This window comes from Dromaius novaehollandiae, chromosome 9, assembly GCF_036370855.1.
Source record: "Dromaius novaehollandiae isolate bDroNov1 chromosome 9, bDroNov1.hap1, whole genome shotgun sequence".
Taxonomy (NCBI): Eukaryota; Metazoa; Chordata; class Aves; order Casuariiformes; family Dromaiidae; genus Dromaius; species Dromaius novaehollandiae.
The window spans coordinates 27,974,124-27,987,467 of NC_088106.1; the positions used below are offsets into that span (position 1 = coordinate 27,974,124).

Below are 13,344 nucleotides of genomic sequence, written 5' to 3' on the forward strand. Positions count from 1 at the left end.
AAAAAACGTGTATCTTGTGCAATAATGGTTATTATGGCACACATTAATCGGAGTGAGTGAAGTTATTTCCATAAGGGTGTTGATCTATTCCTATCAAATGCTAGAGATGCTGATGACTTGATGAAAAAAATTTAAGGTTTTGATATCCTAATCTTACCACTCTTGATCTGTCAGAATTGTTGCATTTTTAAAAAGTTGGGGGGGGGGGGTTGGCACTCCACACAAAAATAATTACTGCTAGAAAGCTGAAAAGGTAAGATGGACTGTTAGGAAGTCAGGACTGTTCTCAGTCAGAAATCCCAACAGGATTTCTTTTCCTGGTAAGTTAGAAAAAAGGGAAGGATATTACAGAATACTCTCTATGCTTAGACTGTTAATGAAACATCTTTGCTATTAGTTCTTCCTACATTTTATCACATTGAGATTTTTAGGTAAGTGCTTTTTGTAAAGATCTGCGTTGGTGCAGTTGGTACTGTGTTCGTTTTTAAACTGTGCCAACACAGAAATTGCCATGGTGGGTCTAACTAACAATCCCCTAATACCCTGTCTCCAATAAATGGCAATACTTCTTGCCCTAGAATACGTAATTGTAGTGCCTCTTTTGATTATAAGTTAATTTGGTCAAATTTGTTTTTTTGCATCTGTTCATTTCAGGATATGACCAGTGAACATGCACAAAACTTCCTATTTCACTCACTCTAATCTATTGCATTGTCCTTTTCTATGCACTTTTTCCAATCCAATTCATAAATGCTACAGAAACAGTCATTATAAGAGAAGAATAAGCCACTGCATTTTAAGAAGGGAAAAGTGAGGCAATTTGTTATGTTTGGTCTGTTTAAGTGACGGAACAAAATTTCTGTGTTGACCGTATTTTTGAAATTCTACAAAAAAGATGGGGAAGAAGCAGGTTCTATTTGTGACTCTTCTCTCCAGACCTTAACAAAACACATCCATGATAATGAATCTTTAAATCTTTATCTTTCATGACAGCCTCTTTTGCTGTACCTTTAAACCCTTGCAAGTGTCTGGCTTTCTCTTGCTTGTTCTAGTTTTCATATGCTTAAGTAGAAAGGTATTTGGAAAAAGAAAAAAAAAGAAATTTGTAACTTAAACCTCCACCAGCTACCTACTTTTTGGAGAATCATAATGTTCTGAGCAGAGAGGTTATTTGAGACGCCATCAGGATTCCAAGTTATTTTAAATGCTTCTCTTAGCAATCTGGCATGGATTTCCTTGTTTTCTTGTAAACCTAATTGAAATGGTTTAATTTGCCAGATGTTGCCTGTGATATTTTTATTCCATCTTCCTGAACGTCTTTCTGCTTGTACCACTTAGCAAATTGGTTTTCAATCAGTTTCCCCACCATGCTTCTCTATCTAGTGAACAAATTTTAAAGATCTAAGGCTTGGTCCCTATATATTCTTATAGCTTATTCTTAGTGTGTTCCTTCTCCCAGCACGTAGGAAGCAATTCACTTAGGCACAGATGCAAGTTTGTGAGAACAGTTCTTCTGTTTCATCGCAAATCCCCCGACAGTCTATTTTTGCTTTTCTTTAAGGGCGCAGGATGACACAGCGAGGTCTGATAAGATGATTACTTTAAGAGTCTTAGGCTGGTTAGGCACTTACATACGAGGTCTCTGGAGGCGGGGGGGGAAATATTACTCCAGAAGTTGTTTTGTTGGCAGCATTCCTACGACCTGGGAACTATAATCATTTTCAGCCTGCCTACGAGCTTTTTAGGGGTCGACAGATTACTGCTAGATATTCTGTAAAAGGCAACCTCCCTTCCAAAGTGCGTGTACGCTCGCTATTTATATCGATATTCGATATTTATGTCGATACAAGCTTAGCTATATGAATCACAGGGAGCTAGGCAGAAACTCCGGCACGGAGAGCCAGTTTTCGTAGGCTCTCACAGAAACAACGCTCCAGCGGCCGGTTGCTCCAAGCCGCAGGAGCAGAGACGCACCCACCCTCCCGCCGCCGGGCAGCGCTCGTCGCCCGGCCCGCCTCGCCGGCTCTTCCTGGCGGGGCGCCGAGGGGCCGCAGAGCGCCGCGCCTTCCGGGCGCCGAGGTTTCCGGTGCCGGGTGAGGTGATGGCGGCGGGCGGCAGCGACCCGCGGGCGGCCGACGTAGAGGAGGACGCCTCGCAGCTGGTCTTCCCCAAAGGTGCGCGCCGCGGGGAGGGCGGCCTGTGCGTGCCCGCCCGCCAGGGGGCCGGAGCCGCGCGGCCGTTGGAGCCGCGCGGCCGTTGGAGCCGCGCGGCCGTTGGAGCCGCGCGGCCGTTGGAGCCGCGCGGCCGTTGGAGCCGCGCGGCCGTTGGAGCCGCGCGGCCGTTGGAGCCGCGCGGCCGTTGGAGCCGCGCGGCCGTTGGAGCCGCGCGGCCCGCGGGAGGCTGCCCGAGGAGCTGGATGGAGCCCGGGGCCCGTCTGGGGGCCTGAGTCTCCATTTCCTGGCAGGGATCCCTCCGACAGGGCCTGGTGCTCGCTGATTAGCCCCAGTTCTGCTCAGCCCCCAGATTTCCCCGTTTCTGGTTACGTATCCCCACACGTTGAAAAGCAGGGATAATAAATATGTATTTACAGAACCTGAGGTAAAAATATATATATTTATGGAATCTACGATTGTTAGCATAACACTTTTCTTATCTATGTGCTTCATTAAATGTGTATGCAAGAATAAAAAAAGAAACCTCTTTGTTTTGGGTTGTAGTTAAAAGATTCTTGATTTTTGATGTGACCGTCAGTTTGTCATTGGTATGTCTTGACATAAAGATACCGTTTTATTTTGGAAATCACCTGTCTAGAGCTTGAGTTGTAACTAGTGATCTTTTTTGGTAATTTTTTCAGAAAACTATTCTGGAGCTGTGTTTGCTCCTCAGACATATCCTGGAAAAGGAAAAATTGAGATTACGCTGCTTGTCTGAGTTATGAGGAAAAGGGTAGTCCTGAAGGACTTTTCTTGTGCATGTTTTCACCCTAAAAGATGTATGCTACCCATGACCAGCCTGTGACATTCCCACTCCATGCAAAATAAAATAAAATAAAAGTTGCCAGTCCCTTTCTAGTAGTGACCAAGCTAGACATTTTTACCCCCCCCCAAAAAAAAAAAAAGGCATTGAAAAGGCACTCTGGAATGCCATCCCTGAGCCTGCTGCTTTGAACAACTCATATTGCTGGTGGAAAGCAACGTATTGAAAGACCTTATTATTGGAATAAATATAGTGATGATTATGATGATGATGAGCAAAACCAAGAAAAGTTGAGCTACTAAAAAGGAAAAAAAATCTGTTAAGATTGGTTAAAACTTTTTTCTGTTAATACAGAATTTCAATGGGTCAATTAGTATTTCAAGTAAATGAAACCTTGTTTTAAATGTTCAGCAGCATCCATGTTTAATTAAAAACTGCATGGAGGCCTTTCAAGACCACGGATGCCATTTCTGATTTTTCTGAGTATTATAGTTCTAAATATTTTTTTCTAAAGCAAGTAATACATGTTTAAATTCTGCCAAAAAATGAGTGAAGAGAACGTGTTACAAAAATGTGACAAATGTGGTGGTTATGGCTGCGAATGCAAAACATGTGGCCAGAAAGACAAACGCATTGGAACATCACTTAAAATGCTGTAACTTTTATCTATATTTTCATTATGAAATGCAGTCCAATCATTGATGTAAAGGCCTTGCACAATGACAGTGAAACACGTTGTTCATTTTCTTACTGTCCAAAGCTATATATGTATACAAAACTTCTATAAATGGACTTTTTCATCCATGCTTTATTTTATGCTGGTGTTCACTCATTCACATGAAGAATTTGAAACTGCGGAAACTCTTCTGAATTCAGAAGTACATATGCTTCTCGAGCATCGCAAGCAGCAGAATGAAAGTGCAGAAGATGAGCAGGAGCTCTCAGAAGTGTTCATGAAGACTTTGAATTACACGGCCCGCTTCAGCCGCTTCAAAAACCGTGAAACCATTGCCAGTGTTCGTAGGTGAGTGGAGGAGTTAGGATGTAAGATTATACTGGGGACTTTGATATGTAATGCTGGTGCTGTTTTATGAAAGTACAGTTTAGTGGGTGTTTCTCATTTGGACTTCTAGAATTCTGAATCTTGTCTTTCTGGATAGGCAAGAAACTTGATCCTAATTCCTTATGGAGGGTTTTACTTGGTCTAAGATCAGGCCTTCTTAATGGCTTTGATATCAGTATTTATATGACAGTGGATTGGAATAAATGACAGTATTTTCTGGACTACACGCAGAAAAATTCTGTGGAATTGGGGTTAATGACTGTGATATTTTTCTTCTATATTCAGTTAGGCCTTTTTATCTTTCTTTTTTTATCTTGCTTGTAATTTTACCACCTTGTTGTCTTTAACTACAGTTTGCTGCTCCAGAAAAAGCTCCATAAATTTGAATTGGCATGTCTGGCTAACCTGTGTCCTGAGACAGCTGAAGAAGCCAAAGCTTTGATTCCTAGGTGAGAGTTTTGTATAGGCTGAAGAGACTGCTTTATAGTTTGTTGTGGTCTAAGGCTAGCTATGGACAGATACCTTCTCTTCAGTCCATCTGTGTTAATAGAAAAAGTTTTTGTCTCCGTCTCTCTTCACTTCCCCATTGATCTGTTGGTTGGGTAATCTTTTAAGTGCCCCTAATATACTGAAGGTAAAGCTGACTGGATTGAGTATAAACAGTTTCAATGGGGGATCATACCCAGCTGTTTTTTGTTTCCTTGAAGCGAATGACACAGTGCCCGTATGAACTGTTCTGTGGGTAATGTACAAATGGGACAGTGACTTCTTTCATTATCATATCTCGATTTGCTAGTTTATGGCCTGAGATACCTGAAGAAGTGAAACACTAATCCGAATTACTGTTTCTCCCTTGTATGGTAGGATTTCATAGTCAGCTGGATTGGTTTATGAGTGTAAGGCTACATGGGCATCATTCAGAGATTTATTTAAACCTGCACCTGCCTTGCCTTTTTGATACAGTGATTTGAAATTGTTCAGCAAGAAGTTATGGAAAGAATAGTGTTTTCTAATTTATAGAGGAAGCACAGCATAGGGCTTAGAGTGATATCTGTACAGTAATGTTATAGAGGGTGCCTCGTGGTACCGAAAAGGTGGGTAATAATGGTATTGAGACTCACAGGAGGAAATTATGGATACTTGAAATGAATCTGGGGGAAGGGAGGGAATATTTCTAAAACCTTTGATGTACCCTCATTGGTCTTACCTTGCAGCCTGGAAGGCCGATTTGAAGATGAGGAGTTACAGCAGATTCTTGATGATATTCAGACGAAACGCAGCTTCCAGTATTAGGACTAATGCTCAGCCCCTTCATGTGAACAGAAAAATTGGAGAACTTTGGTTGTTTCTTGGCACTCTGGACCAATCTAGTAATTCCCAGGCTGAGTAAGGGGAGTCACAGATGAAGAGTACTGCTTGGTGTCATACACAGATGCATTCAAACTGGAAATCAGTGTAGTCCTTTTGGTTTGTTACATGTATAATATTGGTAAAGACTCCTGTATGGTGTGAACCAGAGGGCCTGAAATGTCCTTTCTCAGTGGCTTCGGTATTGTTTTCTTCCAGCTCCCTCTCCCTGATTTGGGAATCTTCAGCATGTTTCTGTTTTTTAGCAGAAGTGTAGATGTGACTTCTTTTTTTGTGAACTGCTAAGAGAGGGAGAAACTTCTTCTGACCGACTGTTGGAAGGCTTAGTGATGGGAGAATCAGGATTAAGATTTATGTCTTTTTTTTTTAATTGTTTGATTGAGAGAGTGGATTTTTACCACTTCAATAATTTTGTATTATTGCTTAGTGTAAATTAAAAGATGTTTCTAATTAAGGTCCCATGTTTTGTAAATGTAACTTGAGTATTCTGATTTGATTTATGAAACCTTCTTGTTAAAAAGAATAACCTGGAAGAAGGCGAAAAATCTTCATGGGAAAGAGCAGCTGGGACAGGTGTGTCAGGTCAGTCCTTTACTTGATAAATGATAAGCACAGTTTCACTTACATGGCAAAGAGAAAGATATATAATACTTACTATTTCAACTCTGATTTGAAACTTAACGTTGATATGATGTGCGGAAAGACTAAGCTAAGTTCAGTCACAACTTGTTGAGCTACCACAGCTGAAGCATGTTGCCTCATATGAGGAGCATTTATGTCTGCTCTTCAGTGCCATTATGTCTCCTGGAAGCCAATAAACAAGACATATGTCTCTAATTAATCACAGTAACATTAATTGGATAAGAATAATTATAGCAAAAGAAAACAAAAACAAAGCAAAGCAACATGTGAATCCTTCTTTTATAAGCTCAGTGGCCCCTTTTGATGTTGGATATGGTTTCCAGTAAGTGCTTTCAATATAGCTCATTTTAATCTGTCCTGTAAAATATTTCCATTCAAGCAGCTTTAAGAAATTTTGTTATTTAAAAAATACAGGATCTCTCTTCTAAATGAGAACTCGTTTTTTATTCAAAACAGTGGATCTCTACCTCCTTCCTTGCTTCTGGGCAAAAGGAAGTAATAACTGTAATTGGGACATAGTGCTAATTGCTGATACATTTATAAGCTACTCTAAGACTCCAGAGGATAAATGTAACAGCCTCGGTGATCTGAAACCGGTCTCAGGAGATTTGCATCATCCTCCACAAATAGATAAATAACTATAAGCACTGAGGTTAGTTCTTGTTGGTTGTCTTTGAAATCTGGTAATTGGAAGGGGAGAGTGGAAGGGAAGAGAACTATGTAACGTGCAATTACGTGGTGGAGCCGAGCAGCTGGGTATTTTATGAGCATTTTATGTTATTTGCTTCATACTATTAATACTTAATAACTGCTTCATGATGCGCAGTTAGGCGAGGTGGAAAGTGCACGGCAACGAGTTTTGGAAGCAGTAGTTTGACCTAGTCTCTGTAGGACAGCGTTTTAAAGAATCACAGCCAGGGCGCTGGCTGCTGACGGCGCGCCGCAAACACCCCTTCCGAGCGCGGCTGCGGGCTGCCGGGAAACGCGCGACGCGGCAGTCCCGCCACCGCGGCTCTTCCCTCCGCGCCGCCCGGCTTCTCAGTGCGCGTGCGCGCTCTGCTTCGCGCCTCCACCTGCGCGGGGAGGGAGGGGGGACGACCCGCTTCCGGCTGCGCACGCGCAGACTGCCTCGCGGCGGAAGGTGCGCGGAGGAGGCGCGCCTCCTCCCTCCTGCGCCTGCGTCCTCCCCGCCGCGCTGCCCGTGCGGGAGCGTGGCCCGCCTCTCGCTCCAGGGAGCGTGGTGACGTAGAGCGCGTGCGCCGCCCCGGTCGCTGGTGGGGGGAGGAAGATGGCGGCCGGCCGTGGTGGGGGCTCGTGAGGCGGCGGTGGCGGCGGCTTCCGGGGCCGGGGGGACGAGGCGAGCGGCTAGGCTCCGGGGCGCGGAGTCGGCGTGCGGGAGACCAGCTGGACGGTGAGTGCGGCTGGGTGCCGGGCCGCCGGCGGGGCTGGCGCAGGGGTGAGGCGGCTGGGAAACGCGGCTCCCTCCGCCATTTTTAGGCCGCGGCCGAGGAGCGCTGCGGCCGGGGCCGGGAGGGGGCCGACCCCCGGCGCGACCCGGGGGCGGTGCGGGCGGCAGCGTCGGGCCGCCCGGGCTGCAGCGGCCTGGGGAGTGTGGGGGCCTGGGCCCTGTCCGCGGGCAGAGCCGCGCGCCAGGCCCGGCTCCGCGGCGCCGGGCCCGCGGGTGGGGTGTGCTGGAGGGCTGAGGCGGTGGCGAAAGTTGGGGGCTGGGAGCGGGCAGGGAGTCCCTTCTCCTACCTGCGGCATATGCGTCTGGTTGTGTCTCGTCCGAGTCTCTTAATCCTGCCTTTTTCTACTTTTTTATTTTTTTTAATCTTATTGTTCCTCTCTCTGGCTTGGGTTTGAGCGGAGATCAGGCTGTGCCTGCATGAAGACTCGGGAAGCCCTCACCCTTTTGGGGTAAATGCAGCCACGTGCATCAGGCACTTGCTTGTTCTGAAGGGGTGAATGTATAAGATTCTGGAAAACTGATGTTACTTCTCTCTTCCTGACTGACTAATGGCTTCTTTGCTATGATTAGATAGTTATGCGCTTTGAAATGCGGTATTTTGCAAAATATGTACTTACTTGAGCACCTCTTCTTGCCTTAAAAAAGTAGTCTTGGGTAAGTAGTTCTGTACTCTGTTGTTTTTGTATCTCATCAAATCCTCAAACACAATTTCTGAAGAGTATTTGGGAATCTATTTTTTCTGTGTAGACATTAGTCCCCTCTCCTTCTCCTTGCAAAAGATATTACCTTTTTTCTAACTCAGGGAAAGTATTCTCTATTGTTCCTTGAAGGAAGGAAGTACTACATACGTCTTCGACAGACTCTGCAGTTTAGAAATAATATCACAGTATCAAAACCCAAATATTTGGTGGTTCCTTACTTCTGAATTATGTATCAGATAAATAGACTTTATCTCTCAACAGTTGGTCAGAATATTCTGGCATTATTCTTTAATATAAGAATGGATAGTTATAAAATATCCTTCATAATCTGATTTTTAACATCTGTTTAGTTTTGCTGTAGCATTTCTAATGGGAGGGTCTCTGAAACTTAACTAAAACACATTTAATTTCAATACCTTCAGTATGGTGAGAAACACTTGGTAAGTCTTTATATTGATTAGCTGCTAGTGTTTTTGGAGTTCTTTGCCCAGCTGCTCTGCAGCTTAGAAGATATGACTTTACATGATCCTGCTGCATTTTACTGTTTCAGAAGTTGATGGAACTACACAATTATATTAAAAGCATCAATTTTGAGAAGTAAATATGTGGGAAAAACAAATCTCTTTAAGCTGGAAAATTTATGAAGAATAGATCAAAAAATCTTAAAACAACTTTTTTTTCTCTCATCGTAAGGAATCTCTGAAAGAAAGATGAGCAAAATAGACTTTTTTGATAAGTAAACAGTTCATGTTTTTTTATTATTCATTAGACTTCAATTTAGAGAATCCGTGATCTTTTTAACATGGTCTAAAACTTCACAGCAATCCATTCTTGCTCACTGGTATTTAAAAACTACTTGGCATTTAATGGAATGTCATTTCTGGTTCAACCTGCTCTCCACATTCTAGCTGGGTGTACCCATCGTTCAGTTGTGAAACTTGAAATGTGATATGAAGTATAGAGTTTACTTTCTTTGCTGGTAAATAGTTTTTTTATTGTGCAATATTACTTTTGATAACACCAGATATTGTTTAATAGAAGGGCTCTGTATGCCCTGTGATGTGAAATATCGATTAAAACTGTTCTTCAGCAGCACATATTTAAGACTTGTGGTAATGTAAGTTAAGGTTTATGATGGGAAAAGTTAAGGCCTGAATGTGTCATAGAATAGTAGAAGCATGCCTTTTTGTGGAGCTTAAGATTGGAAAAGTGGCTTGCTTAGTTTAAAAGTCTTTATTTCAAGTTTCTTTCTCTGGTCAGCTTTAGCTTGCTGACTTGAAAGTCTGAAGGGAACTTGGTCTAAAGAAAAAAAAATCCAGAAACAAAGGCTGAAACTGTAGTACTTCTTAGTAGCTCAAACACAAATCAGGGACATGTGAGTTTAAATCCATGAGTCCTTACTGATGAAATTTGCTACTAGTGACTTGATATATTTGAGCTACTGTACTTTTTTTGGTACAGTTCCTTCTTATTTACTTAGAGTGATTACAGTTATAGTTTGTAAGGCACTTCTGAATGTCAAGTAATACTATAGACAGTTTTATGCTTTGAAACTAAGCTAACTGGTATTGTTACTTTTTTTCTTCTGATAATACTATTCTGTAGCAATTTATAAAATGGAAGGAATGTGGATGCAGACTGATTCTGTGTAACAAAAATAGCTGTGGTCTGCAAACGGATCCCGGTTTATGTAGGAAGTTACATATCTGTTCTTTACTAAAACTCTGTTCATTAAGATGTCTTGTTGAACAGCAAAAGTAAATGCCAACCTGAAACATGTAGGATAAGCTCAGGATTTAGATTGCTCTTATCACTCACCTGTAACTTTACCCAAGTGTTGAACAGTGTGGCAGGATAAGCTGAAAGCAGCTTTGCAGCTAAGGGTAGAGATGAGTTGAAACTAATCAAATATCTGTGTGCTTATCTTGAAATGTATAAAACAACTCTAATAGAAAGAATTGAAGTAATCTCTGTCTCTTGGGATTGACCATCTGTTTGGGATTTCTTGTAAATCATTTCCCCAAATCCAGGAAAAACATGTTACAAAAGAAAATATTCATATGTTCCTTTTTAAAGAGAAGCCAGTGACTGGATAATAAGGAGTTTGTAATATTTTAAGGGTTTGGCTTGCTTCTGGTCTTCATTGTGAAGTTTTGGCAGCATAAAGTGCTTTTATTTTACCATGGGTATATGAGTATTCATCCACAAATCTGAGTCTGGCTGGAGCTGCACTTTGAATTGGGTAAGTAATGTCACTGCTCCAGCTGATGCACGTGCTTGACTTACAGGCCAAGGGCTGTATAATGGTGCAGCACTACACTGTCACCCTGGGAACTGTAGTACTGCTGTGACCTAAACTGGCATTGCTGCCCAAAGTGGTAACTTCCTCTGCTTCTAGCCACTTGTTTTCTTTCTGTGCCAGTGGAGGGAATTCAGGAACTTCATAGTAAGCTGGCATGAGAAGCTGCTCTGGGCTTTGACTAACCTAGCAAAAAAGGCCTGTTAACACAGATCAGTTCTTTAGGTGGATGCCAACAGGCCCACGTGAATGTTCATGTTGGCTTGAAGAAGGGGTAATACAGGACAGGAACAAACAATCCAGAACATGGCAGGATTGCTTCTTTTGGTGTCAGCATAATTTTAGGCTGGGTTCAGGTCATGATGGAACTTGATCTCGGCAATCCACTAGACTTCTCCCACAGTGCTGAAGTTCACTCAGTAGCTATCACTGTGTTTAAACTGTTTGATCACGTTGAGCAGCACCACTTCCTAGCATTCTCCCCACCTCCCTCCATTGCTTTGCCCCCAGTTAAAAATAATCAGCTGACTTTGAAAATGCTTTTCTTCCTATTGGTGCATGTTTGTAAGCAAACTTTTTTGCAAGTTTTTATGCAGAGAGACACTGCAACACTACTAAAATTCTGTTTCCTGATTACATCATCAAAAAAACCCCAGGGATTGCCCAAGTCTGCAAGTTGGAGGACTGTGCAGGCTGAGTGAGTGAATGAGTGTTAATATTGCATGCTCATCCTGGAATGCTTGCCCTCTGTGTTCCTGAACTACAGAGTTTGGAGTTACATTGATACTTGAGTCAATCATCAAACCTTATTTTTTGTGATCTTTTTCTACCTGTGGACACAAACATTTTTGTCTTCTCAGCAAATTTAAGCCTAGCAAAAAAGCTTGTTCTTTTTCTAAGAGTGTTTTTTGTAGATCCTTGAGCAATAAGGTGAAGGTACTGGCCTAGAACTGTTGACTGCACTTCTGCTTTTGCTAGGAAAGCTTGCTGATACTCTCAAGGCAGGCAATATGAAGTAGGAAAGAAATGTCAAGGGATTTTAGACATCTGGAGAACTCTAGCTTTCAGAACCGAAGCTCTCCTGTGACATGCCCGTCTGCTGAATTGTCATTGTCTCAGAGAGCTTGACTCTGCGTAATTGGGATAAAGCTTATAGTGAACACTTGATCTTTAAGGCTCTATGCCAATTTGACCTATGTGGACTTGGATTTTCTTTACTAAAAATGTATTGGTAGAGAAGATGAACATGTATTTTTATTGAACAGTACTAAATGCAAAATGTAAAGACTATTTAGTAAAGAAACTTAAATGTAGTCTCTGAGCAGCATTTATATGGCTTCTTAATATTAAACAGCAGAATATTAAATCTGCTTATTCACGTGGAAAGGCTAGAAAACATTAATGAGTTGTGGAAGAGATGGCTGTGCAATTCCAATTAAAAGCAAATGTTTTTCTAATTCATATTTGTTAATGCAGTTTGACTTTTTTTGAATTTAGTGTTTGGTAAAAGCGTTGTTTCTTCTGTTTATAATGGTTATGATATAACCTCAGAAACTGGGCATGGATCTCTTTGTGATGAGAAAGCAAAATAAAATGTGTCTTATTGAGGAAAGTCTGCAGTTTATTAGTTATACAGTTATTTTTTTCCAGTGCTATGGGAAGTCTTAAGTTCAATTTTTTTGAGTTTTATTTAGGTTTCTGTCCTATCATTTCTTTTCTTTTGGAAACAATGACTATGAAAAATAAGTGACCTAAGAGACGTAGATCATTTATGGTACGTGACAGCATCATATCATCCCAGAAATAACATTTATAAATAAAAAAGGTGAAGTGTGTTTTTAAAATCTGGAATTAGCTATGTGGGTTTTCAGTTATGTGAGCAAATGGTACATACGGCATCCATCAATTTAGAAAGTGTTATAATATTTAAATTCCCTTTATATAGAAGAATATCTACATTGGCTGTGTTCTAAAATAACCATGCTTTGAAGAAAAGTTCTGCAGGAACTGTAGCTTAACAAAACTGTTCTTAAACAAAAGTTCTGTTAAACATTGAGGTTAAAATAACAATCGTTAGCACAATTTGTTTATTAACATCAGAAGCTTGTTCCTCCTTGCATGAAACATTTTCTAGCCTGCCAAGTCTAGCCTACAAATAGAGGGGTTAGGCATTCATCTTCCACATCAAACTGTGGCAAAGCTCACGTAGGCTAGGCTTTTGAATCTCAGATGGAGCAGATGTTGGGAAACTGCAGGTTTGAATTCTGCCTTTATCCAGATAATGTCGCTGTCAGAATTCTAGTTGATCAAAATAATTTAAGGTATTGTTTCCTTTCACTACTTCTGTAACTCAGTTACTGGGTGGGGTTTTCTTTTTTAAAACTTCTCTGATTCACCAGTAAGTCTAGCTGAGATTATTCATAAATCATCATAGTTTGTTGTGCTTCTCTTTAAATTCATGGTGAAAAAGACCCAGAGTTGTATGCTTGCCCTCACTTCTACCACCCTAAAATCTGACGTTTTAAAGAGATTTGTGGGAGCAGAGTGGGACCTTGTCTTGCAGTTTGAAAATGCATTGGTTGGAGTTTCATGTTTTTCCTTGCTCTTGAGATGTTAATGATGAATGGAGGTTCCTTTTTTAATCCCCTCACCACCTTTCTACAATACATGTCAAAGGGAAGACTCAGTATTTAGTCTTGAGGTTAGCCAACACCAACATTTGCTACATAGTCAAAAAGGCAGTGTATTGGTATGGTTACCAGTGTGCTCCAATTGAAAACTTTGGCGTTGGGAGCAAGTGGTGGTGTCCAGGACTAAAAAATGAAAG

General features: G+C 41.7%; 2 protein-coding genes across 2 annotated transcripts in view; both read left to right on the plus strand.

Annotated features, from left to right (window-relative positions):
- The first annotated feature begins 2,046 nt into the window (after positions 1 to 2,046).
- POLR2D (RNA polymerase II subunit D) lies at positions 2,047 to 5,861 on the plus strand. The gene is made up of 4 exons (XM_026109772.2): positions 2,047 to 2,174; positions 3,820 to 4,000; positions 4,393 to 4,488; positions 5,254 to 5,861. Exons 1-4 carry the CDS (start codon positions 2,102 to 2,104, stop codon positions 5,330 to 5,332), a joined length of 429 nt encoding a protein of 142 aa, XP_025965557.1. The 5' UTR covers positions 2,047 to 2,101; the 3' UTR covers positions 5,333 to 5,861.
- A 1,393-nt stretch (positions 5,862 to 7,254) lies between these two features.
- Positions 7,255 to 13,344, plus strand: part of WDR33 (WD repeat domain 33) — a 71,063-nt gene continuing 64,973 nt past the window's right edge. The window contains exon 1 of the mRNA XM_026109598.2: positions 7,255 to 7,460. The gene's annotated coding sequence lies outside the window, so the exon portion shown is untranslated. The remainder of the gene's footprint in view (positions 7,461 to 13,344) is intronic.

Coding starts and splice junctions, on each gene's coding strand:
- POLR2D (XM_026109772.2), top strand. CDS start 2,102: ATGGCGGCGGGCGGCAGCGACCCGCGGGCGGCCGACGTAGAGGAGGAC. Junction 2,175..3,819: donor GCAGCTGGTCTTCCCCAAAG/GTGCGCGCCGCG, acceptor ATTCACATGAAG/AATTTGAAACTGCGGAAACT. Junction 4,001..4,392: donor ACCATTGCCAGTGTTCGTAG/GTGAGTGGAGGA, acceptor CTTTAACTACAG/TTTGCTGCTCCAGAAAAAGC.